Source organism: Macrosteles quadrilineatus, unplaced genomic scaffold (genome assembly GCF_028750875.1).
Source record: "Macrosteles quadrilineatus isolate MER2022 unplaced genomic scaffold, UCM_ALF_1.0 Scaffold_3__2_contigs__length_128488019, whole genome shotgun sequence".
NCBI classification, from domain to species: Eukaryota; Metazoa; Arthropoda; class Insecta; order Hemiptera; family Cicadellidae; genus Macrosteles; species Macrosteles quadrilineatus.
This window is the reverse complement of record NW_026542596.1, coordinates 47062833-47087929: the sequence shown is the minus strand read 5'-3', so window position 1 is coordinate 47087929 and position 25097 is coordinate 47062833. Positions and strand designations below refer to the sequence as shown.

The 25097-nt window shown below is 33.3% G+C and overlaps 1 protein-coding gene across 4 annotated transcripts in view; it reads left to right on the top strand.

Annotated features, from left to right (window-relative positions):
• The first annotated feature begins 1784 nt into the window (after positions 1-1784).
• Positions 1785-25097, top strand: part of LOC128988617 (facilitated trehalose transporter Tret1-2 homolog) — a 58779-nt gene continuing 35466 nt past the window's right edge. The window contains exons 1-2 of one of the 4 annotated variants that reach the window (XM_054410074.1): positions 1785-1843; positions 9636-9689. In XM_054410074.1, coding sequence (XP_054266049.1) covers positions 9636-9689 — 54 coding nt within the window. In that variant the 5' untranslated portion in view covers positions 1785-1843. Of the gene's footprint in view, positions 1844-9507; positions 9690-18442; positions 18505-25097 lie in introns of those variants that run through there. The other 3 variants (XM_054410072.1, XM_054410073.1, XM_054410075.1) reach the window with 3 other exon arrangements.

Sequence of the window (25097 nt, the reverse complement as noted above, 5' to 3'; positions counted from 1 at the left end):
CGTAAAAAAACCATTTTAAAATTTCAACCCCCTAAAAATCCAAAATGGCGGACATGTAAAAACGACAAAACACGTTTTTTTCAAACGAATATAGCTCGAACACGGTAAGAGCTAGAAAGGATTTGAATGAATTTTCATGGTTAGGAATTAAATTTTCTACAAAACCCTCAAGGGCGTTTTCGGAAAATCGCACTCCTTAACCTTCAAAAAACGCCCTACTTTCAAAATTTGGTAAATTTCTTTCAAATTTTTACCGGTTTTCGCTATTTTTTTCATACTTAAATATTTTTTGCAAATATTATTATTGCTTTGTAATTTCCTTACTTAACTTTAAATTTTACTCACTACATGTTTTTTCGTTACTTTTCTCCTTGACCCCCAAAACTTAATTTTAATGTCAAAATTTGAAAGTTTTTACGAGCCCCGTGTCATTCTTATGGAGAGTAACATTGAAATTTGATGACTTTGTTATGGTCATCTGAATCGTTTAGAAACGTGCTAGAGACTTGTAAATTGGCAGTATTGTAGTATGGGATCCTAAGTTAAGGGTAATATTTACAACCCCCCCCCCAATGTTATTCTTACAGGTGTATAAGTCTAAATCACGTTTACCCATTTCTAGATTAACTGGATGTCTGAAATTTGGCACGATTGTAGGTATTGCGCCCATTACGGAAAGGTAAATTTTACAAATACATCCTTCCCCCAAATATTAACCCCCCCCCCCCAGCCACAATGTTATTCTTACAGGTGCACAAGTCAAAATCACGTTTACCCATTTCTAGATTAACTGGATGTCTGAAATTTGGCACGATTGTAGGTATTGCGCCCATTACGGAAAGGTAAATTTTACAAATACATCCTCCCCCCCAAATATTAAACCCCCCGCCCCAATGTTATTCTTACAGGTGCACAAGTCAAAATCACGTTTACCCATTTCTAGATTAACTGGATATCTGAAATTTGGCACGATTGTAGGTATTGCGCCCATTACGGAAAGGTAAATTTTACAAATACATCCTCCCCCCAAATATTAAACCCCTCCCCCACCCCAATGTTATTCTTACAGGTGTATAAGTCAAAATGACGTTTACCCATTTCTAGATTAACTGGATATCTGAAATTTGGCACGATTGTAGGTCTTGCGCCATGGCCTTTTTGTATTAACCCCCAACCAAAAAAGTGGGCCTGGGGGTGGAGCCCCCAGCGAGCCAAAGGCGAGTCTAAAGTTCTAAGACACATTATCCAGGCACCATGGTTCGTCAATAACGAAGTGATTCACAGGGACAGTCGAACCCCAACAGTCAAAGAAGAAATTTCAAAATTAAGTGCCAAATACTTAAAGAAATTAGAGTACCATCCTAACTACCTTGCTTTAAATTTATTGGACAACAGCAACTATACATACAGATTGAAAAGAGTCCATGTTTTGGACTTAAGTAGTCGTTTTTAGACTTTAAACTTTGTACCAAATATGCAAAGTTTGTGTGTTAGATCTATTGTTGGATAAAAACTAACTACTGTGTTTAAATTTTATCAAATTTGCTTATTGTTCTATTTTTTGTTGAACAGATTGTAAATTTTAAAAAATGTAAAAAAAATGGAGCAAAACATTGGTATACCTGCCAAAATCAGCTGTCAGGATCAGGTGTGTGGTAGAAGTTACCATCCGATTGTTGCGTTACATGTACTTATGTAACTATAACGGGCAATGTAACAGGATCCGTATTGTTGACATTATGGCTTCTGGACATTTAGAATTTCTTGGTTTGTTTGGCGGAACTTTATCCGCGAACAGTCGGCCGATCTCCTTGCGTGTGGTTGTAGGCACACACCAGCCGAGGTAAGAATTAGAAGGGTAAAAAGGTGTATAAATCAAATTATAGTGTTCGTTTAATATTTTGTTATTACTATATAATTTTAAGTAAAATTGAACAGAAAATGTGGTATGAGGGGTATAACCTTTTGTGGAATCCTACTGTAAAGGCCCGGTGCAAGTAGGTCGAAAATTAAGGTACAATTAAATAATTTAAGATTTTTGACAGCAATTTTAATTCAAAGTTCAAATGTTTCCCCGTTTGATGTAATCCTGAACATTTAAAACCTGATTTATTTGTGAAAATTCTATAACAATAATATTTAATTAGTTTTTCTAAGACGTGTACTAACCCAAAGGTCATGTTTTAGGGGTTTTTAATGTTTTGTTACACTGTCAAAATTCTGATTGCAATTAATTATCATCTAATGATCTGGCAAGAGGTGTTTATTTATTCTAGCTCTCTATTTAACTTTAATGTGTTATACTGTACTTCCTTTTCTTCCTACTAAGAATCCAAGTTTGTTTCCATTGGTCTCTAGGCAATATCAATGCACAATAAGATTTCACTTTTTCATTTGCATTTTACGCGTTAAAGATATAATACGAATCTATCTCTACGAGTCTATCTTGGACAGTTGTAGTCCAAAACTATTTGATATATTTATCAATCTTGTAACGTTTTACAATACGACAATATATGAAATACATTATTCAAAGGTCATTGACTTCAGGTCCAACCGACCCCGGCCACTTACTGCTGTAGATCTTCGTTTTTAGAGAAATTTGATTTTCGGTTTGCTAATAAAATACGTCAGTATGATAAATATTTTTGGGCATCACTCACTTTATTGAAATCAGGAGAACGCAGTCCTTGTCAAATCACAATCATACACAGTTCATTGCACATAAACATTGATGATAAAAAATATACAAAAATAAAAATAAAACTAAATTTAAAATTTCAGACAGTTTCAGATTTTAAATCTAAAATTTCAGATTTTTTTTTTTTATTTTTTTTGTATATTTTTTGTATCATCAATGTTTATGTGCAATGAACTGTGTATGATTGTGATTTGACAAGGACTGCGTTCTCCTTATTGCAATAAGGTGAGTGAGGCCCAAAAATATTTATCATACTGAAGTATTGACCTCACCTAATATACCATGTCGTTTAGGAATTAAAAAATACGTTAAAAATAATTAATTTTTAACTACACTTATCAGTTTTTTAAAGGCCGTATACAGCTTTAATGTAAATAAAATAATTACTCAAAAGATGCAGTTACTTACTTACATGATCAATCACTGGTACTTTTAACCCATTTTGGTACCAAAAGCTCTTACTTCCTTAATCGGCCTGTGGTAGGTTACATTGAAATCCGCCCTGGTGAGAAGTAGACGTCCTTCCTAAAAAATATTTGAAGCCTGTTTTTTGTGTTTCATGTTGATGACGTTTTTTACACTAATCCAAGAATTTTCACTTATATGTTAGGGTAAATGTTAAGATTTGTGTTTTACTATACTATGAGGACAAGCTATTTAACAATTAGATAGATTCGTTCGGCAAATAATTTTGCACAGGTTAAATAACAAGGAACAAAATAGTAAACAACAAAACGCCCTCTACAAAAAACTGGTTCGGGCTAACCTTAACATGTTTTCAGATAATTTTCATAGGATGATAAATCCTTAGAGGGGATGTTATTTGACCCAATTGGCTTTTATATTTCACACAATAATGCAGAATTATCTTTTGGAAACCAGTTGATTCATGGTGATAACGTTTATGTCAATTTTGTTGATTATTTTTCATTGAGCAGCATAATAATAATATAATAAATTATGCTTGACAACTGAGTTTATTTTCGAATAAAAAGTTGCCTCTTTTATTTCATAAGAGATTATTAAGCTAGTACGTATTTGTCTGCCTTTCTTGAGTTGCCGAGACAGTATGAGCTCCTTCAAGTTGTGGTATACTACGGCAAAACACAACTGTTTTTAGACTGCCGCAGAACAAATTGCAGGCGTTCCATACTCGCTCAATATAAAATGTTATTGTATTTCTCCCTGTAACAAAAAACAACGGTTGAACAAAACAATCGATTAAAGACCCTCCTCATAAATTTTATCATCATCATAAATCAAAAGTATACTCTGTGTATAGTCAATGGTAAAAATTAAACTTGTAGGGCAAAAATAAAACTCCTAATTGAAAATACTTGACAAGATAGCTACGAAGTTTTACAAATATATTTCTTCTTGTTTAAATTTTGGGGAAAATGTTTTTTGTATTGGTTGGTGAAATCATGAATTATTGACACGAATCAATTATTCGGATGTATTCTTTAGCCCCCAAAACATGGGTCATCAGCTGCTTGAACAACAATCAAATTTCAATAACAATACAAATATGAAGGTCGTTGGTTTAATTTCAAGCTGATTACTTCTTGATCAAAATCATTTGTCATTGGGTGATCAATTAGTGATGCTTTATGAGAGGCTATCTAAACAATAGATCGATGTTAGGCTAGGGTTTGGGCTGTTGTCTCACGAAAAGAATAATAAATGTCACTGTCATAGATACATACAAATGAAATACAATAATAAAAAAACAATTGAAATTGGTGTTCCATACCAAAAAGTGTAAAACCAGAGAGAAGGTAATAAAGTACATCTTTCTTGTCTGTTAAACCTGAGTACCTGTAGTTCAATGTTTATTTGGACCGCTTGTTAAGGTGAATTCTGTAGATTTTATAGTTCCTGCTACGTCTAGACATTTTCAGAACTTTCGTACTTATAATGGACAATAGATTTTTAATGTAAATTAGGCTTCTGTCGTGTATATGTAAGTTACATTTAGCGTTAGTTACGTCATATAGTAACATATACATATACATCATATAGTAGTATACATACAGGGTGAAAGAGTAAGAACCCCCTCTTATATTGTTCTAAGTAAATATACAGAGATATCCTTTTGGTGGTCATAGCGGTGGTATAGCGGGATGTTTCACTTTATGATTTAACATTTTTTTGGGGGCAACTCAAAATTTTTAATATGAACCCCCTTCAAGTGACACCTCATTTTGGAGTGTTTACAAGAACTTAAAGAATGGTGAAAATCAGTTCAAAATTCAAAATGGTAGCCAACATTACAGTTGCGAACCAATATTACCATTGATTTTCCATAACATTTGACGGGCTATCATTTTGGATAGAGATGAAATAGCAAACTCTGGTTTTCACCATTCTTAAAGTTTTTATAAACACTTTAAAGTTAGGTGTCATTTGAAAGGGGTTTACATTACAAAATTTTGAGTTGCCCCCTAAATCCCCCCTTTTTGGGGGACATTTAAACATTTCAAAATCATAAAATGAAACTTCATGCCAAGATCGCAAGACCACCAAAATGATATCTCTGTATATTTACTTAGAAAAATATCAGATAGGGGGGGTCTTGACTTCTTATTCAACCTGTATAGTAAATTACATACAGGCAGAGGGCGTTCATGCATTTATGTCTAGCCTATATATTTCAATAAACTATCTATAAGTAAAATGATTTTTTATTTGTTACTTTTTTATGACCTTTGGTATTATAACTAGAAAATTACATGAACAATCTTAATTTTCCATTGGTTAAATGTCTAAAAAAACTAATGGGCTGTTAGTTTACCTTTTCGGAGTTTTGTCTATATCAGCTGTGACAAGTTGCAATAACAGAACAGGTTATCGTTGATTTATCGAGCCGAACCTTGGGTTTGATAAACGTTGCATTTTAAATAAGGAATGTGCAAGGTCAGTAACGTATGGTAAATCATACTGTCCATTGATCGTACTAGTTACAATCAAACCGGTATGAATCAACAACTTAACACAATACTATTTAGTCATTCTAATCTCACTTTCATTTTTTAGTTGTATTTAACTACGCTATTGTAGTCTTAAACGTTTTTTTTATGGGAACAGTCCAAACCATACTCTTGTTGCTATTTAACGTCAAAATGTTGTAACTACTATCATCAATTGATAGCCCAATGAAAATCACCAGTCCAACATCGTATCTGCCTGGAATCGAACCAGTGGCCTTCAGATTTGATAACAAACACTAGAACCACTCGACTGCAAACAGTTCCAATTGTGAAAGCGACCCTGAACTTAAGTTGGAAGTTATTGCGTAACAATGCGATCGCATTTCCGGTTTATAGGATTGTACCTAAACGCATTATGAGTGTCAGTTTCCGGTATGACGCAGGGCAGTACAGTTTAGGTTGTCAGTGCTACCTGGTGGCGGAGGAACTACTTTTTGTCAACATCTCACTCTCACGTGATCTTTGTAAACACAGGCAGGCGTGTCACGTGAACACAGCCCGTCTGTGAACACGTTTTAGTAATTTGACGGATCGTAAATTCCTTTTCCCCTTTGAGTGTCTTATGTAAGTTTAGAAACGGTAATTTTGAAGTTTAGGTTTTGGACCCAGTTACAGTAGGTCGATTTAGTAAACAATTTAATACCTTTTTTTGTGTTTTGTAAAGTTTTGTTTAGTAAGTAAAATAATTGTTTTTTTCCAATAGTAAGTACGTAATTGACTATGTGAATATCCAGTAGGACTAGTTATTTTACTAGGATTTAGCCCGGAATTGTTTTTTTTTCAAATTACTTCAAGCTAGTTCTGAAAAGTCGCTGAATTAAAATTCCTCGATGATTGATGGGATTTGAACTCGGGTACCCGGGGATCGAGGTCTCGTGTCCCGCCTCGTACTACTAGACCAGCTCGATCACCGTAGTTCGGTTGGTTACGAAACTAGTTTATAAAACGAAAGTAAATTAGCTAATGAGAGAATAAATCAAGGTCTAAGTGGAAAAAATTCTAATAAAAAATATCTCTAACCCACAAATTAAATGTACTGAGTACAAACGGATGGATAATAAACAAATTGGAAGTTAATCGATCAACATTGAATCAAATCAATTGCAATACTGATCAACTGTTGCAACATTATAGAAATCATTCTTTCATTCTTTATTTTCATTCTTTCATTTTTTCATTAATTCTTTGAAAAATCATAGGTTATCAACACGATTTCTGAAAAAGTACAGGATGAGTTTCAAAAGTTTCAATTTAATTTGAAACGCAGCCTCCTTTTAGAAATTAGATTACTGGTGCACACTCAAAGCATATTAATAAATTACGCATATCTTGGAAAAATATAAAGTTAAACAATACTTTCTCCATATACTATGGTATGGGGGGAGAAAGTAAAAGTATAAAGGTAGGTTTTTTAATGACTGAATGTTTGAATTATCAAATAGAATATACTCCATGCCTCCATTCACGGTATCCTTATGAACACAATATTCAATTATCCGCCAGTATCATATACAATTATTTCTGAACAAGTTTAAAATTAAATTGTACACCTTTTGGGTTAGGTTAAGGTTATCACTGTCATATTTCACATTTTCATTACTTAATTACACTTACTAGCTATAGTTACTGAGTGAACTTACTAAAAGTTATGTTTTATTAATTTTAATTTAATTTTAAATGTGTTAATTGAACAAATAATCAGTCCACCACACTTATGTAAATTGAGATGAGTTTGTTTAAAGAAAATAAACCACATCTCAAACCCAAACCTCTGGCGTGGATACGAGAAAAAAAAAACCTGTTCAGTTGTCAGGAAAAATTTGGAAACGCACCACCTGCCTTAGCCTTTCATGCACCGGTAAATCGGTATGTTTCTAACACATTTATATATTGAACTTTATTGGTGAATTCTAATCCAACGAAAACGAATAATCCTTCAAAAGAGAAAACTATAAATTTATATGGCATTTCTAAATAACTCTATAAAATAAACTGTTTACCCTCTTTAACTGGTTAAAAAAGTAAACTGAACTTAGATTTTAATAGTTTCTCTAAATATAATTAATTAATTTAAATGGTTTCATACCATCTGGTACCAATAATTTTGAGTCAAATTTGTTACAAGTTTATACTTTAATTACTTTCTTATTAAATTGTGACCATACAAAGTAGGTATTTTAAGACAAGTATAAAATGGAGATGAGTGTAGGATGAGTAGCGCGATCTTGTAGTCTTGTTGGTGACTAAGGCCGACATTCCTTAGACACAGCTGTTAATTAATAGCCCATACAGCCAACTATGGGACCTACAGTTTATTGTGGAATCCAAGCCACATTTTTTCCTTGTAATTGACGAATTGGTCTAATTATCAGGATAGTACCGGTACTGCGGATAGTCGTAGTACTCAATAGTGTTTACGTCAATCCACACCACGAAGCATCGCATCCACAGTGTATTAGAGCTTATTATTGCAAAAGAGCTTTTAAAACCTAAAACATCCATTAAATATTTTAAAGAGATAACTTATTTCGGTTTATAAAGTAAATAGTTTGCTTTTAGCGTATTAATACATTTATCACAAAACGTTTTAACTTAACGAGCTGGTAGTGTTAGTCATAACAATAGGTATCAAACAAGGGCGAAGCTATTAGTTTTATTATATAGTTTTCCTCTTTGCAATACTGCAATTCAATCTTTTCTGCCACTGACGATCCCATATTGGCATATCTAACAAATTTCCAGGTTTTTAAAACTACAAGACAGTTTAAATACTGTAGTTGAGTATCAAAACCATTTACAGTTAAAACTAATACAGTTTTAAAGATTTTTTACGAAATGTGCAAGTGGCTAATAAGCCATTTATGTTGATTAAAACATATAAGCTGGGCATATTACCTCCAAACTAGTAACTAAAATGATAGTATATATAAATAAACAATAGAAAAAATAAACTTCCAGCTTAAAGATGTAAATAATAAATATAGATAAAGATTTAAACAAAATATGTAATTATACATACGCTCATAAAAATCTGTAAAAGGCCATAACGTACAATACAATGTCTCAAACCCTAACTCAAACGGATAAACCGAGTCAAAAATGCCAAGCGTTTAAAGATTTCTCGAATTTGTAACTATTACACCACGATGCAGTGGATGAAATTCTAAAATTAAAGATTTCTTTGATTGGCTACCATTTTTGGCTCGGTTGTCCGTTTGCGTTCGGGTTTGTGACATTGTATTCCACTAATAACCAATAACCACCTTTTATTTAATGTGAATACAAAACTATGTCTTCTGACTCTGCGTGAAGGTCCCTTTATGATGTAGTTATTTACATCGTTGTGCCTAACTGAATAATAAGTTAAAATGTTTTAATGCTTAGTAACTTTGTTTCAAATCTTGTAACTCCTTTATGAGAGGAATTAGAGGTTAACTGTAAGAAAGGACCACGAAGTCCTAAGTTCGCCTCAATAAAGAAGGATTTTCATTTATCTTTATCAATAACTATTAAGCCGCCCGGGACCTTATTCACCCTGTATTGTTATTACTTATTATGTAATTTTGTGTCCCACGAGTCCATTAGCTAAAGACCCACGTCCAGTTTGCTCACACGGGAATCTCTCTTCCATTATCACAGGTTGTGCAACCAAAGTTCAATGGCTTCGTCAATAGAATCACAAAGGAAAATGATCTCAATGGTGAAAATCTTCGAGACAAATAGAATGAATGATAGTGGAAGATTTCATGTTGACATTAGGTTATCAAACCGGTGATAAGCAAAACCTTCTATTTAATCGTAGGTTTGTATGAACGCGGTCTTGTTACAATGTGGCAATGTAAAGAGTGTTAAGTTTGTTTGGGTGCGAAATTTGCCAGATAGCCTGTTATCTGTGTTCGTGCCTTTACACGTGTAAATAGCTCATGTCTGAACCATGTTCGCAGATGTCCCCGGAACCATGCCTGCTTGAGTCCGAGGACCAGACATCGTATGGTACGGTGAGTGTTACGTAATATGGATCTTTTATTTGCTCATTATGTAACCTAAAAGCTATGACCTCTTGAATACAAACGTCATATCACTTTGCGAGGAACCAGTTGTTACGAATTCCGGTGGCAGAAGTGTTTGTATTTGGTAAGTGTTTTTTGCTATTCGACAGTTATGATGTACACTCGAAACATGATATTACTTAGAACTTCCTCTTTGTTCAGTGTAGTGTAAACTAAAGAATGTAAAATTGACTTTTGGGTACTGTAATGAAATTTACGGATCAGCTGTAGCCACGTTTTATAAAAAAAATGACGTAGAATGTGTGTAAATTAAGTCTCGAAACAAATCTGTATTTTTAAAACCGAAATAGATAGAAACATTCTGTTTGTAGAATTGATTCTTAACAAAGGTTCCGCAATTTTTTACACCAAAAACATTGTTTAACCCCCCTAACAGGGTAGTGGGTAGGGGGTGACTTATTTTTTCAAATAGCTACCTATAGTGACCCCTCATTTTGAAGGGAAACGGACAGAGGAGCGCAAGTCGTAAAACTGTCAACCCCTTGGATGAAGAATTCGTCGGGGGTAGGACCAAGGAGCGCAGAGGTGCTTGCGCTCCTTGGTCCGACCCGGGCAAGAAACTAATCCCCTACTTACGAGGGTTGAACAAGACAATGCTTGGGTCGACCCTGTGAGTAAATCCCATTAGTCACGCCTCATTGACTACACCATTGATTCCAGAATATTTTTATAGTGCAACTTATTACCAAACTATTGTTGTATCAACAAATTACCAGGCCACTTTCGAATTTAAATTGCAATATAAAACCTGATCCTTCAGTTGAATAATGAACCACATTTAGGTGGCGTCCCCATCTCAATGATTGATAATTGATAATTGATAATTGTCCAATATCATTTCAAAAAGTGCAAAGGTAGAAAACATGTGAAAAAATCTAAACGAACTATCTCTTTTCGATTCCACCAGAAGTTATGCATTTTACTCGTCCAACATATTTTTATTTGTAAGGTTTTGAGATAGATCTTTATCCGGAGCGTAAACAGAGAAAGTGTAATTCCTAATTATCCTTACAGTGCAAGAAGCTTTGAAAATAAATAATATATCAAATCACTTAAAGTAAATAGGTACACAATCTTTTCGTCATTTATATCAATACTTGGGTCCTAAACTTTACAACCAACTTCCGCTTCAAATTGAAAATACAACAAATTTAAAATATTTTTGTTAAAGAACAGCGGGCAGATACAATATTTGTTATTTGATTCTAGAATCATCAGTGTATTTTTTATTATAAATCAATTTACTTTGCAACTAGTAACAGTACTTGAATAAAGACCAGTTTTAATGTTTCAACAAATATTATAATTGTAGGCCTATACAGTGTTCAGTAATATAGGAAATAAATTAAAACGAAACAGTGTTTTTTTATTTCACGATTCTGAATCAACCACTCGACGGATTTTCATGATTTTTGTGTTGAAAGAAAGATAATTTTGAGAACTAGGGAATGTCGAAGCCATAAATTTAGTTTAGGGTCCCAGTTTTTTAGAAATTAAGTTTTAATTTTAAAAAGTCTAGCAGCCGACGCTAAGATTCTAAACTAGCTTTTGGCATAAAATAATTTGCTTAACATAACAGCTGTAAACATTCAGCTTTTGTGTCACAAATTCAGCATTTGGATAAAAATGTAAAGACATACTTAGGGTTGACTTATTTATATTATGTGTAATGCTAATCATTGATACGTTCAATTCTTCTGTAAGAGGATGACAGATTAATTAAATTATACATAGTAAAATACTAGGATGTTCAAATTATTTTTTAAAGCAATCTTTGTAATCTTCGATTTGTTTTAGAGCAATATAATTATTTGTTTTAACTAACAGCTGGTTAAATATAAACTATGGAACTATGAGGTTATTTTATTTACTCTTATTTTGTCATTGATTATAGGAAATAAGTAAGATTAGTAGAGATAATTAGACCACAGTTTAAAATAGTTTAGACCAAAATTAATTAAACCACAGTACAAATCGAGGCTCTGTACACGAGTCTTAATAAAAAAGGATAAATGCAAATTATTTTACTACTCCACTTTTCAAGGAAAAAATAGAAAAATAACAATGTTTACATGTTTTAATTCTTCATGGTAGCTTTTTGTTTACAATTAATGTTTGTCTGCTTGACTCGACGGATTTTCATGATTTTTGTGTTGAAAGAAAGATAATTTTGAGAACTAGGGAATGTCGAAGCCATAAATTTAGTTTAGGGTCCCAGTTTTTTAGAAATTAAGTTTTAATTTAAAAAAGTCTAGCAGCCGACGCTAAGACAATTGAAGCTAAGAAATATTGATGTCATAAAAAGAAGATCAAGAATAATCAGGAATCACGATTTTAAATTACCTCCACAACCTCAGCCGGGTTTTATACAAAGATAAACAGATGGATGACATAGATGAACACAACGTCAAATTATGTGTACTGTGAATTTTATTGGATATTATCGTTTTATTTTAGGTCGTTTCTATTCAGACCTACTGGAAATTGTGTATGGTAGTTGTATTGTGGTGATAATAATTATGGAAGAGGCAGGTATGCTATGGAAGGCGGTATCGTTGACTAGGTCTATACACTTCTCAATTGACTATTACTCTCTCTACTGTAGGCTACTTATACTCAGTGTGCGTCTGTGCGAATCGGCTGCAAATCTCACTTCAACGCTTTTCACATCGTAAAAATTGCAGAATTGCTGTTTTATTGTAAAATTATCGGATTTAAAATGCATATCGTATAGGCCTATGATGGAATAAAAACATATTTTGGTCACACAACATTTGTTTACAAGATGGTTTTCACATTAAAACTGCAAGAAACTTTGTCTTTATATGTGTAAACTAGCTGATCTGAATTGTACACGGTTTTAACTGACTACTGAATTCCCGTACGTAGGACGGGCTTAGACCTCGTTAATTGATTTAATATTTTTTAATTTGTTAAAACCAAACAACACGTTTAGTATTATGATTGTCTTGTACAGTATAAAAATATTTCATACTCTAAAGTCTAAAGCGACGACTAACTAAGTGAAATAAATTAAAACCACTTTTGTGATTTCGGAAAAATAGTCTAATCATTAGTGGTACCCTAGTTTTATGTGTGTTAAAGAATTTCTCTTTTGCGATTGCCACGTAAAATAAAAGCAAAATTTAAGTTGAAATTGAAGGTCAATTACTCGGGTGAACTGACCGGAGTGACCCGACACCCCAAAAACTGGAATGAGCTGTCGTGAAAGGGAAATCTGAAGAAATTGCAAATTAAATCCATTCGGAGTAACGTAGGGGATTAACGGGACCTCCCTGCACGCTGTTCACTCATGATTCCTTTACATTTCCAAGTATTGACTGTTTACGTTTTGGACCAAACAATAGGTCGAATAGTTTGTACCAGATGCCTACGACTAAAATTTACAACAGGTAGTACGTTCACATTTCCTAGTAATAAATTCATAGTTTGTTCCTCAATTAACAATGAGGCATATTGTGTTATTGTTCTAATACAAATGAGAAAAATTCACCAATTTGTACTGTCCAAACGACAATTTAAAAATCAACCCATGAGAGATCAATACACAGTCTAAAGCCGCGTTTACGCGAGGCAAGTAGAGCAGGCAGGTTTACTTACCTCTAATGTATTTCAACCTACAGCACAGAAAAAACGACGATAATTTAAGATTTATAATTCTCCTTTTTGATTCTAGACTCAAAAGTATTATTATTATTATTTTCTTCATAAATTATTCAATTATATTTTTCATAAATAATTTACTTCGTAACTGGTAACACTACTTGAATTAAAACCAGTCTTAATTTGTATTATAGTTTAATCTTTTTTATCCGGCCAGAGTACGTGCTGGTTATTGTTATTTGAATTTATCATTAAAATATAGTAATTATGAGGCTATAACATCTACCTAAAGTATTCTTAAACCATTACTTTGGAAATAGCCTAGTAAATTCTGATTAAACGAATTTGTGCTTGACTAATAATTTATGAATAAATAATTATAGGAACTTAAGGGTAAAGGTTTTCATTAGATAACATTTTATGTCGGCAATATTACAGTTAAAAAACTAAACGAAACAAAACAATCGATTTACTTTAAGATATTTCCAATAATATACTACTGCGACAATATACTTTCATAAAAACCTAAGTTATTCTTATACAAAAAGTATTTTTAAATTTAAACAAAGCCTATGTAAAAATACACTACTTTTGAAGTAAATTTAGCCCAGGCACATTGTCATTTGGCAAAAATATCACTTTCAGCAATAAGCTCCTCACCCATCTAAGCCGGAAATGCACAACATAATATATTGTTCTTAAGAATAAGTTTCAAGAATGGTATGCATTGATCCTAAATAGTACGAACGTCCGGTACTAGTATTGCGTCATTCAATATCATAACTCAACCACGAGAGAAAATTCCATGTGTTTCCGTAGGACGAAGGGTGAATCACCGGTAGAGGATCAAGACAAATTACGTAGAACCATGCATGTTTTAAGCAATAGTCGTCATGCCTTCAAAGCTATTTTAAAATTATACAAACTATACCTGCAAAACAAAATACTGTACATCATTTGATAATTCTCAGAGAGCAAGTTTAACTGTCTCACATAATCTAATATGATTTTAATCATAATAAAATAATGCATATTTAGTTCCGCACTATTTAGTATTAAATATTTAATTTGTATTAAACTGCACTTAGAAAAATATGCAGTGTGTCTGTATTTAAAATGGGCTGATTAACGTCGGACAAAAACAAATTGTTTTCAAGATAACTACTTCGAATACTTAATACAGTATCTTAATGTTAATGTTTCAAAATTACTCATTACACTTTAATTTTTAAGTGGTGTATTCAGTGAGGTGTGACTAATGGGATTTACTCACAGGGTCGACCAGCCATTGTCACTTTTAATCCGTACAAGTAGGGGATTAGTTCCTTGCTCGCGTAGGACCGAGGAGCGCAAGGTACCTCTGCGCTCCTCGGTCCTACCCCTACGGTTTTTATTTATGACCTCCCATTAGAGGAGGTATTGTGCGCTCCTTGGTCCGCGAATCCATTTTGAAGGGTTTGTCAAAAGAAACACAATGATGCAAACCCAAAGTTAATATATCACCCCTAGCCAAATGGCAGGTATTCCAAAATGGGTGCTTTTTCACATAAATCAAATTTTGGAATACCGGCCATTTAGGCTAGGGATGAAATATCTACTTTTAGTTTGCGTCATTCAACCCCTTCAAAATAAGGGGTCACTCAATCAGGGGTTGTTATTTAAAAAAATAAATCACCCCCACCCCCTACCAAGCCAAAGGGGTTAAAAACTATTGTTGATGTAAAAAATTGCGGAGCCTATGTTAAAAATTATTTCCACAAACAGAATATTTCTATCTATTTTGGTTTTAAAAATACAGATTTGTTTCAAAATTTGTGAATTTGGTGCCTTTTCACATACAGTAAATCAAATTTTGGAATACCTACCATTTTGGCTAGGGTGAGATATCCACCTCGGGTTTGCGTAATTGGGTTTCTTTTGACAAATCCTTCAAAATGGAGGGTCACTCAATAGGGGTTGCTATTTGAAAAAAATAAGTCACCCCCAACCCACTACCCTGTTAGGGGGGTTAAACAATGTTTTTGGTGTAAACAATTGCGGAACCTTTGTTAAGAATCAATGCTACAAACAGAATATTTCTATCTATTTCGGTTTAAAAAATACAGATTTGTTTCAAGACTTAATTTACACACTGTATTTACTTCCTTAGTTTTTGTTACCGTGATAGTTGTTGTGACATTCTATAGTTTACAACGAATCATCCTTTCAAGATTGGTTAAAAAGTCGTTGATAATCGGAAGAAATCAATAATTTAAATCAGCGCATTGTGTTGTTTAATTCAACGTTCATGGGTTTTTTTACTGCCTAGAGTTTTGACAAAAATGGAACGTTTAGTTTTATATGTATAGTTATAATGGAATTTGTAATTTTTATTTGAAAATATTTATGAAGCATCTAAAAATAACACTAAAACAATCAAGGTGGTGAGTGTAAATACTGAATATTGTTTCAATGAAAAATTTCAAAAATTGTTATTTCGTATTCTACTTAGATTATGAAGTACTACGAGATGAAGGTTGACTGAAACACTTGATAATCTGTGGGTTTTAATAAGAGCAGGAATAAAAACTGCGATATTGCCAAGAATATTCCGTCGGAAATGGGAAGTGAGATCCAAATCTGCAACGCACCTGTCAGACTAGCTCGACCGCGAACAGATCTGGAAATAGAGATAAACATTCAGTGACACATTTAGCTCGTGATAACGATTGAAATGTTTAGTTTTACAGCTTAACTGCAATTTCGTTGTACCACGAATTTATGTGTTGACAATGATCCCTGTCGAGTTACGAACATCGATCTCTATTATTACATGGTTACGAACGTTCAAAAGAGCTCTCCTTGGAAATTGTTGCCTTCAATCTGTTTGCTGAAAATTATAACAGTTACTAGTGTATTTAAAACTAAAATCATTAAAGTTAATGTTTACTCGTAGGTGAGTACTTGAGGAAGAATATGAATTTAAGTGTATAAAATAAGAAAATTGTCTAAGATGCCTCACACAGCATTTTTACTGGACATTATTGAGAAGGGGACGTCACCTAGGTGCGAATTTTAATCCAAATATGAGCATAGACTAACCAACACAAGTAGAATTCTCATCCCATTGTAAATTTTGAAGACCGTTTTTCGTGTCTAGTTTATGTCCGGTGACACTGATCGATAGTGTCGACGAAATTTTGTTTCCATTATTAAATGGTTGATTTCATGATTTGTGCTTTACTGTTTGGTATAAGTATGGGACGAGATATTGTTTAGGATTAGATAGTTTTATTTGGTTTAACCAGTTTTCAATTACTGAAATAACAAGAAACAAATTGTAAATACACGACCTCTACAGTGCAGCGGACAGAACTGACGAAAAATTATCCGTAGCTGATCCTTAAAGAATGAGAAATATGCTGAGGGAGTATGATTTTTCTATGATGTGAGTGAAGGATCTGAGATTATCTGTGTAGCTTTGGTACTGACTAAGATCAGCTGTTTTATTTGCCCGGAATTAATTAAATATCGAACAACCGATGACAGTTTTGTTCTTACGAACCTTTTAAGGCGTAACTACACACTTTATTCTAGGGGACCTTCAGCAATACAGTGATCTTGGTACTTTACAAAACTTATTGTATTTTTCACTATTACAGTTTTTAAAGCATGTCAAACAATTATTGTTGTAGTAAACAAACGTTATATACTTATTTCTGAGATATAAAGATCGATACTGTTGTATGTAAAGAATAATTTAATAGACATCCATATGAAAAGTCTAACAATGTTACAGCCATTCATAGTACAATCAAGTTAAAGAAGTTATTTAAAAAGAATAACGGTTTTCAAAGTTAATGAAGCGTGTGACAACAATAGGAATCACACAACAACCTTTACTTTTTTCCAAAGGCAACAATGCTAACTCACTTAATCACAACGATGAGTCAGACAACAAAGCTCACTAATAACATTGGCAGTTATGTAACAATGGTCATTGGTCACTCACTTTTCAGGACAATAGAAGTTATGTAACAATTCTTCTTACTTTTCCACAATAACGAGAACTCAGCATCAATTCTTACTTGTCTAACCACAACAATGATAGCTATGCAACAAACCTTACTGGCGTTGTTGTTTAAAGGTTTATTGCGGACATTTTCAATCGCAATGGTTGTGATGGGAAATGTCCGCAATAAACCTTTGAACAATATTAACTCACCATCACCAACAATGAACTTCAAGCAAAGTTACTGACGTTTTCACAATAATTAGGGGACTTGCGTTCCACAACAACGAAAGCTTTGCAAATTTCCTCTCATCCCTTCAGAACAAGGAAAGTTGTATAACAAACAATGCTCGCCTTCCCCTCCACAACAATGGGAGTTATAAACAAATGTTCTTGCACATTAAACAACAATGACAGCTATACAACAAAGCTCACTTTTCCACAACGCCGCAAGTCAATCAACAACGTTTGCTCACCTCGTAATAACAATGCGAGATAAATGACAGTGATACTAAAGTTTCCACAACAAGGCGATTTCATCATAATTTGCCTCACCTTTTTTGCTATGAACTAACCTGCAACACTACATAATTGTCTTTTTATAAAATTGTCGAATTTGTGTCATTTATATAAGAATGAGTTCATCGCATTGCTAGATTACCGTTTGAGACTAAATACTTTGTCATCTTTACAAAAGCAAAAACGTTGCCTCTTCGTGCTGAATTAGAACCATAGTTTCGTCAGTGATCCTGATAGTCTGTATTATGGAACCTGTCTTCTAACTCTACGTCTACCTGGGACTCGAACTATCGGTCAATCCACAGGTATACTTAATCATGAGACATGTCCCACCCTTCAGACTATAACGTTCCCCGCTCACAAAAGACCAAAACACATCGCATCGGAACTCTGAGGCACACACCCTGGTTGAGGCACATTGTGGTTCTTCCTTCTCTCTCCTACAAAGGTGAAACAACCATGACCTATCCCGATAGCCAATCTGTTCAGCAGCCAATAGCGCGTTGTATGTGCGAGTGTGGAGGGGGGTGTGACAGTCAAACTGACTGGAACGTCACTAGAGTGCCTACTGCCTAGTGAGTCCGCCGGCATCACCACAGGGATACGCAGGTACGTGCCTTATCGCAGTGATAGCCTTATCACTTATCAAATGTCAAGTAATCAACAGCTGTTCATTGTTGTCTGTGAGCGTGATTGTGTGCGTCCAATACGATTACGTTGCGATGGTTTTTCTTTCGTGATTTTGATGGGGTTTCAAGTGTAAACATGTGATAGGTTTGGATTTTAGTGTACCTTTTTCTTTGAGTTTTTTTTTATCCAATTTTATTCAAAGATTGTATGGTGATTTCAGTTTGTGAGTCCCTATGCGAACTTCGTTACGTTAGTTTTACTTTGCAAGTTTTGTTTAATGGTTTCTTTTGAAATTTGAAAAATAAGATGAACTGTTACTAATTGATTTAAATTCTATTGTGTATCGGGCTTTAAATTCTTATTAATTGGCTATTCTTTAATAGACTATTCTAAATTTATCTACCTATTATTGTTACCTACCTTGTAATGGGGTTTTTAGTGGTTTTTGAATAGTTGATATTTCAAGATGAAGCAATGCTGAGTACGGGTATTTAAATTTAGGATATCTTGTATTTTATTAATTTTTTAGGCTGTTCTGTATTCCCCGATTGGTCAAAGACATTCATCGTATTGTTTATTGATTGTGACATAAAATATTGTTATTTAAGTCGCAGTTGGGTTCTTTCATGTTTTAATTATGTCAAATTGGTTTTTTCATCATATTTTTACATTGTTGTTTATCTTGTATTGGCTATAAACTAGCTATTCAAAGTTGGTATACGAACAGTTTAATGATTGAAGTGTAAGATGTCTTGGTTTTCTTTCGTATTGTTGATTAATAGTTTTTTTTCATTTGTGAAAATAAGATGAAGTTTCACTAAATACTTCTGTTCACCTAGAACTATGTGCACTTTTTTGAGGGGGTTTTTATTTAATTGGGTATTTAAAGTAGTTGGTTTACAGTAATAGTTTTTTACTTAACTGTGGGTTATGTGGCAAACATAAGGGGACATCTGATAAAATGAAAACAAGCGCTGTGTATTTTAAGAAATGTATTAACATCCTTTTATAAGACAAACAGTATAATATAATTTTAAATAGTTTCCTGTGTACAGTAATATTATTAACGGTGTAATTATGTTGGCAGGAAAATATCAAATGCGGAAACTTCGTATCAATTAGCGAACAAAATATCTGCTTCGATTTGAGATATGAATTGATTAAGCGTATACTATTTGTTTACTTGTATTGCTTTATCTCAATAGACATTTTATCGGGAAGTAATGGAACAATAATAAACAGTTATCATTATCGTGTATATGAATAATTTTAGTTCCTCTTGGGTCTTCTTTAAAACAAAACAAAAATAATGTAGCCTACTATAATCATTATACTATACTGTTTTTTGTTAACTCAAATACATCTTTGGGCTTAAAGATATTCTTACAATTTATACCTTTATATAAATCGTGATCAGAAACAAATTTGTACAAAGGCATACATTTGTTTCTGATCACGATTTTATTGTTAGATACTGAACCCTTATGGTAAACTATGCTTCTAAATACTTTTATTTATTAGTAGTGTTCAGTTTCGATTATAAAAAAACCTATGATCTATAATTGGCAAAATTAGAATCCGCATCTTAATAATAGTTTTGGACCCGTAATAACTTAACTGACCTAACATATATCAATACAGATTATTTTAACATCGTTAATTTACTAGTGTTACTAACACAATTAGATAAATTAACTCCTATCAAGTTCGTGTTATCAGTAGTTGATTTCCTCTTTGAATCAGTCCCACGTCGTTGACTGATAATAGTATTACGTAATTATCATTGCAATTGTTTATGCCATTGAATATCAAGTAACCTTGTTTTATTTATGGCTTTACGTTAATTGGTCATATACAGGGTATTCAAAAAAAGGCAGGGCCATGGTTTAAGTAGAGATTTGGTCAAAATAAGGAGAAATTCAATAATAAATCGTTTTCCAAGATCGATTCATTAACCAGAAATCCATCATTTTGGATTTTTTTCCCTGAACATTTATATATTTGGATTGTTTTGACCGATATTTATGAAACTTTGTATATGTGTTAAGGTATAATAGACTCATGTTAAAAAAAAAAAATCATCTTGATCTAAATAAATATTTTAAATTGGCGGTCATTATAGTTTTTTAGCGAATTTCCCTATAGGGAAGTAGCTATTACCGTAGGTGGCACGGTAAGACCTAGACCCGGGACCGATTTACTTTTTCATTTTGATGTCCCCAGAGGCCAAAAACACCATTCGTTCAAATTTTTATATATGTATATATATATATAGACTTATATATATATATATATATATATATACGTCCGTGAACGCGATAACTTGAGTAATTTTTGTCCGATTTTGATGAAATTTGGTTTAAAGGTGTAAAGCGGGATAAACTTGAATGAGTTCGCGAACCAGCATGATCGGACAATGGGAACGGGGCTTTACGGGGGGTTTTATGGGGTAAAAATTGGTTTCTCTCACTTTTGACCCTCAAAACACAAAATTTCCCAATTTCTCTTTAGACCTTTTTAAAGAGCTTAAAAAAACAATTAAATTAGTATATAAAAGTATTTTTGTTCGGTTAATAGTAACGGAGAAAATTAACAAAATTGTAAATTTAAAATTCCCATGTTCTTATGGAGAATATTGTAAAATGTTGTAGTTTGCTTGTTTTTGGATATATTTTGTATTTTGATCAAATTTATTTATTTTGTACTAAGCTATCAATAATTTACAAAAAAACACACTTTATTAGTTTCCTTGTAGCAGCAAACCTAGGTACTCGTTACACCTAATGTTATTAAAATATATTTAATTGAAAATCAATTAAGACAAATGGAAATTCGCTTAGTCGGCAGGTTTGCTGCGGCGGGGGTATTTTTATTTAAATTACTAAAACAATTACAGATTTGATGGAAAATATTCAAGAACACTTTTATTTTGCATTTAACATTTCCTATCAAACGATACCAAGTTCAAAAATATCGAATAAAAACAGCTGAAATATTACTATGTTTTGTTGTAAAATGAGGTAGAATAAGGCCCAGGCTGCACTTCATCTTGCCTTATTATACAAATAAAAATCGTAATATTTAAGCTAGAACAGGTTCGTAGTAATCCTAGTTCCTAGCTGTAATCGTGACAGGTTCCTGAAAGGACATCGGCCAACTAGCCATCATCTCTATTTTTGAATGCATACAAAGTTATATTACTAGTCTGGTAAAATATTTTATTTGTAAAGACTTTCCAACACAATTCTCACAAATTCTTTCACAACAGTTCTTTAAAATATATTCCAATAGCAGCACAGAGTCTAAATTGCAAATTTAGCTTAAAATAGTTATCAAAGCTCATCAATGAATTATTGATCAGTCTAATATTAGCCTAGCCAGTGACTGAATTACAGTATCGCGACCCAAGGCACGACTGCGAACCTAATCATCATTCAAGGAAGAGCAGTGTTCGCATGCACACGAGTTTGTACAAATGCAAATTTGGACATGGGGAGACTACGAAGAATTTTCAATGGCCGTAGGTTAAGGACTTGAGGCACTTGACCAAGCTCGAATCGTATGCAGTAGTCTAATATGTGATCTAATAATCGAATCTTGTACTCTAATCCAATATCAAGGATGATCCACAGCCATTGGAAAGAGCCATTGAGTATAAATAAACTAAGATAGGGAAATTGAGATCAAAACATTAAACACAGCTGAATTACTTACCTCGATTTACTTTAAGTAAAAATTTCGTTTAGCTGTAGAGACTAGAGAATGGGGGTTTAAATCGAATAGATGTTTTTCCCAATCAATAATATTCAAAACAATTTGAATTAAACTATTAACGACCTGATTGAAAGTGTTTTGCCCCTTGTGTTACTGAAGTAAAGTAATTTAATCACTTACTTATACAGTTACAGTAGCACCAAGAGTAAACATGTTGCCTACTCTTTAATCGGCGATGATCGTCAGTCGGGGTCAACTAGCAAATGTTAAAAGCATTTGTATGGATAAATTAGGGAAACACTGTTAACCAATAAACAAAAAAATGATAGTAGGCCTACAATTTTTTAATTACGTTGTCATGGTTGCTAAGCAACTAAAACCATACAAATTGTCCCTAAGGTTTGAAAGCTATTGAACTTGTTTGTGTGTAGAGATAAATTCACGTTAAAAACAAATAAATTATCAATGGATTTTCAACAAGGACTGGAAGCAGTTTTTATCAGTACTAAATACGACGAACCATCAATTATAATTCGAAAATGGCAAAAACATTATGTGGTAGGTAAATCATAAATATTTGTGTGCTAAATATCCGAATTTTATTTTTGTTTTCAGTAGGTAAAACATAGTCCGCAAACAACCGATTAACGTTCAATAAATTGCTGAAATCATCGTAGTGTAGTAAAAAAAAAATTAAGGGTTTGAAGTATTACATTCCGAATTTGGTACAGCACTAGCACAATACAAGCAAATCCAAACTTGTGTTTTAAAATGAGTTATAGTTTTTTTTTTATGAATCTCATTCCTTTAGAGGTGGGAGTAGGCCTACTTAAATTAGCTACCTGTATTTTTAATGGGAAATTTTGATCAATTTTACAACTCAACAGTTTGACAATTAATTGTTTCTTGAAAATAATCATCACCTAAACGTAATACTGAATTTTATACACAAAGAAATTATTAGCTTACAGAATTTCTGCTAACACTCCCTACATCGAAGGTGTTTAATGTTAATGCGTCAGTAAGAAATGTGAGTAGTTTCACTTATCTCTTCTAAACTCAAGAATGCTAAAACTTGATACGACGAGGGGTTGCCCACCGATTTGCGGTGTGAGATTTCCTTTGGTCCTGGCCCATGCCGCGTGACAGGATCGGTAAGGATACGGGTATCAGGCGCGCAGGATCGGGTAGCGTCCAGCGGTGGTCCTGCGTATCCTTCGTCCTGCGCGGTGGGCAGAGGGCAAAGACATCGTTCGGAGAGAGACTGACCATTCAATGTAGACATGTTACCATGGTAGTCTGTCACGGTGTAAGAACAAGGAGGAAACGCTGTGCTTTAACAGTGCTTATTTATTTAATTGCTAGTAAAAAAATCGTAGAAACAAAAATTAAAATCTCTATATGGTTATCAGAAAATTAATAGTATATTTCATTACCCTAATTTGAATTTTTCCATACGCAATTTCTAGTTGAAATAAGCTGAGTGCAGGTTAAACTTTTAAGATTAATTCAATAACTTGTTCCCACGGAAACAGTCGGAAGTTACAATGTGTACGTACATACATAAGAGGTTCTCATCGGTTTTTGACCAGTCCCCTGTCATGTGACACTAGTTAAGCATTTTTAAGTTAATTCTATTTTACACAAGTGATTGATACAAATTAGGTAGAATATATTGTGCAAATAAGACTTGGTACGAGTACAATTAGTACAAAGTGATGTAGACCTACCCTTGTTGGATTTGAACAGATAACCTATTTAGTGTAGACCTACTTTCTTTTAAAACCCTACATGTATTTGAAGTCAATAGAGCCAAAAAAATCTAACCCCGTTGTGTTGCAATAAAATCGATCACATGATATGATTTTTCATAAGTTACAGACGTTTTACAACAATTCTTCGGTGTTAGTTAAGCCTCTTTTTCTGTAGCTCAGTACATACATTTCACAGAAAACTATAAGCAAATTCTAAAACAAACCATTTCTTTATCGAAACATAACCCTATTACTAAACAACTCACAAATTTAAACAATGTAAATAACTCCTCCCCATAACAAAATTCCAAAAGCTGTTATATATACTATCTGGACGCTGTTTTATCAATCGTCAAAGATACTAGTTCTAATTGTAAGTGTATTCATTAGAATATCAGGACAACTTTGAAAACCAGTGGGGTGGAACCCTAGGAAAGTAGCGAAATAAAAAAGACCTAAGAGAATCTGTTGCATATTTTCTCTATTCCTACAAAGTTTCTGCTCAATTGGTTCAGCAGTTTCACTGAAGTAATAGGTGACATACTCTCTCGCAAATATCCAAACTTTTGCATTAGTAAGATATGATATTGTTATTGATTATAGATAGGCAATAGGGCTGTACCAACTAAAACTATTGCTTTATTCATGTCTACCATAGTAAACGCCAAAATTGTTTTGTTATTAGTTCTGGAACAAAAATTGGCTACCAACTGCAGATTTTATAAGACTTGTGTAACAAAATGCAGGTTTGCACCTGATATTCCGGGGGGGTAAACTTCCATATCTGTTGGCACAAACAACCGAATGAAAATATCGATTATTCGATTGTTTCGTTCGATATATCGTTTTGTTAGTTAGGTTAGGTTAATCTTACCCAACTAACCAAACGATATATCGAATAAACGATAGGTATATCGATCGATATTTTCATTCAGTTGTTTTGCCAACAGATACGGAAGTCTACCCATTCCGGGAAGATGAGCTGCCTTCCTAGTACATAGAAAAAACTGTTCAACCACTTGAATCCTAATCGCTGTTATGTAGTAATTTGTCGAGTTTCGTAAAAACTTGCCAGTCCACAATCCACCTCAAGTACTTACACTT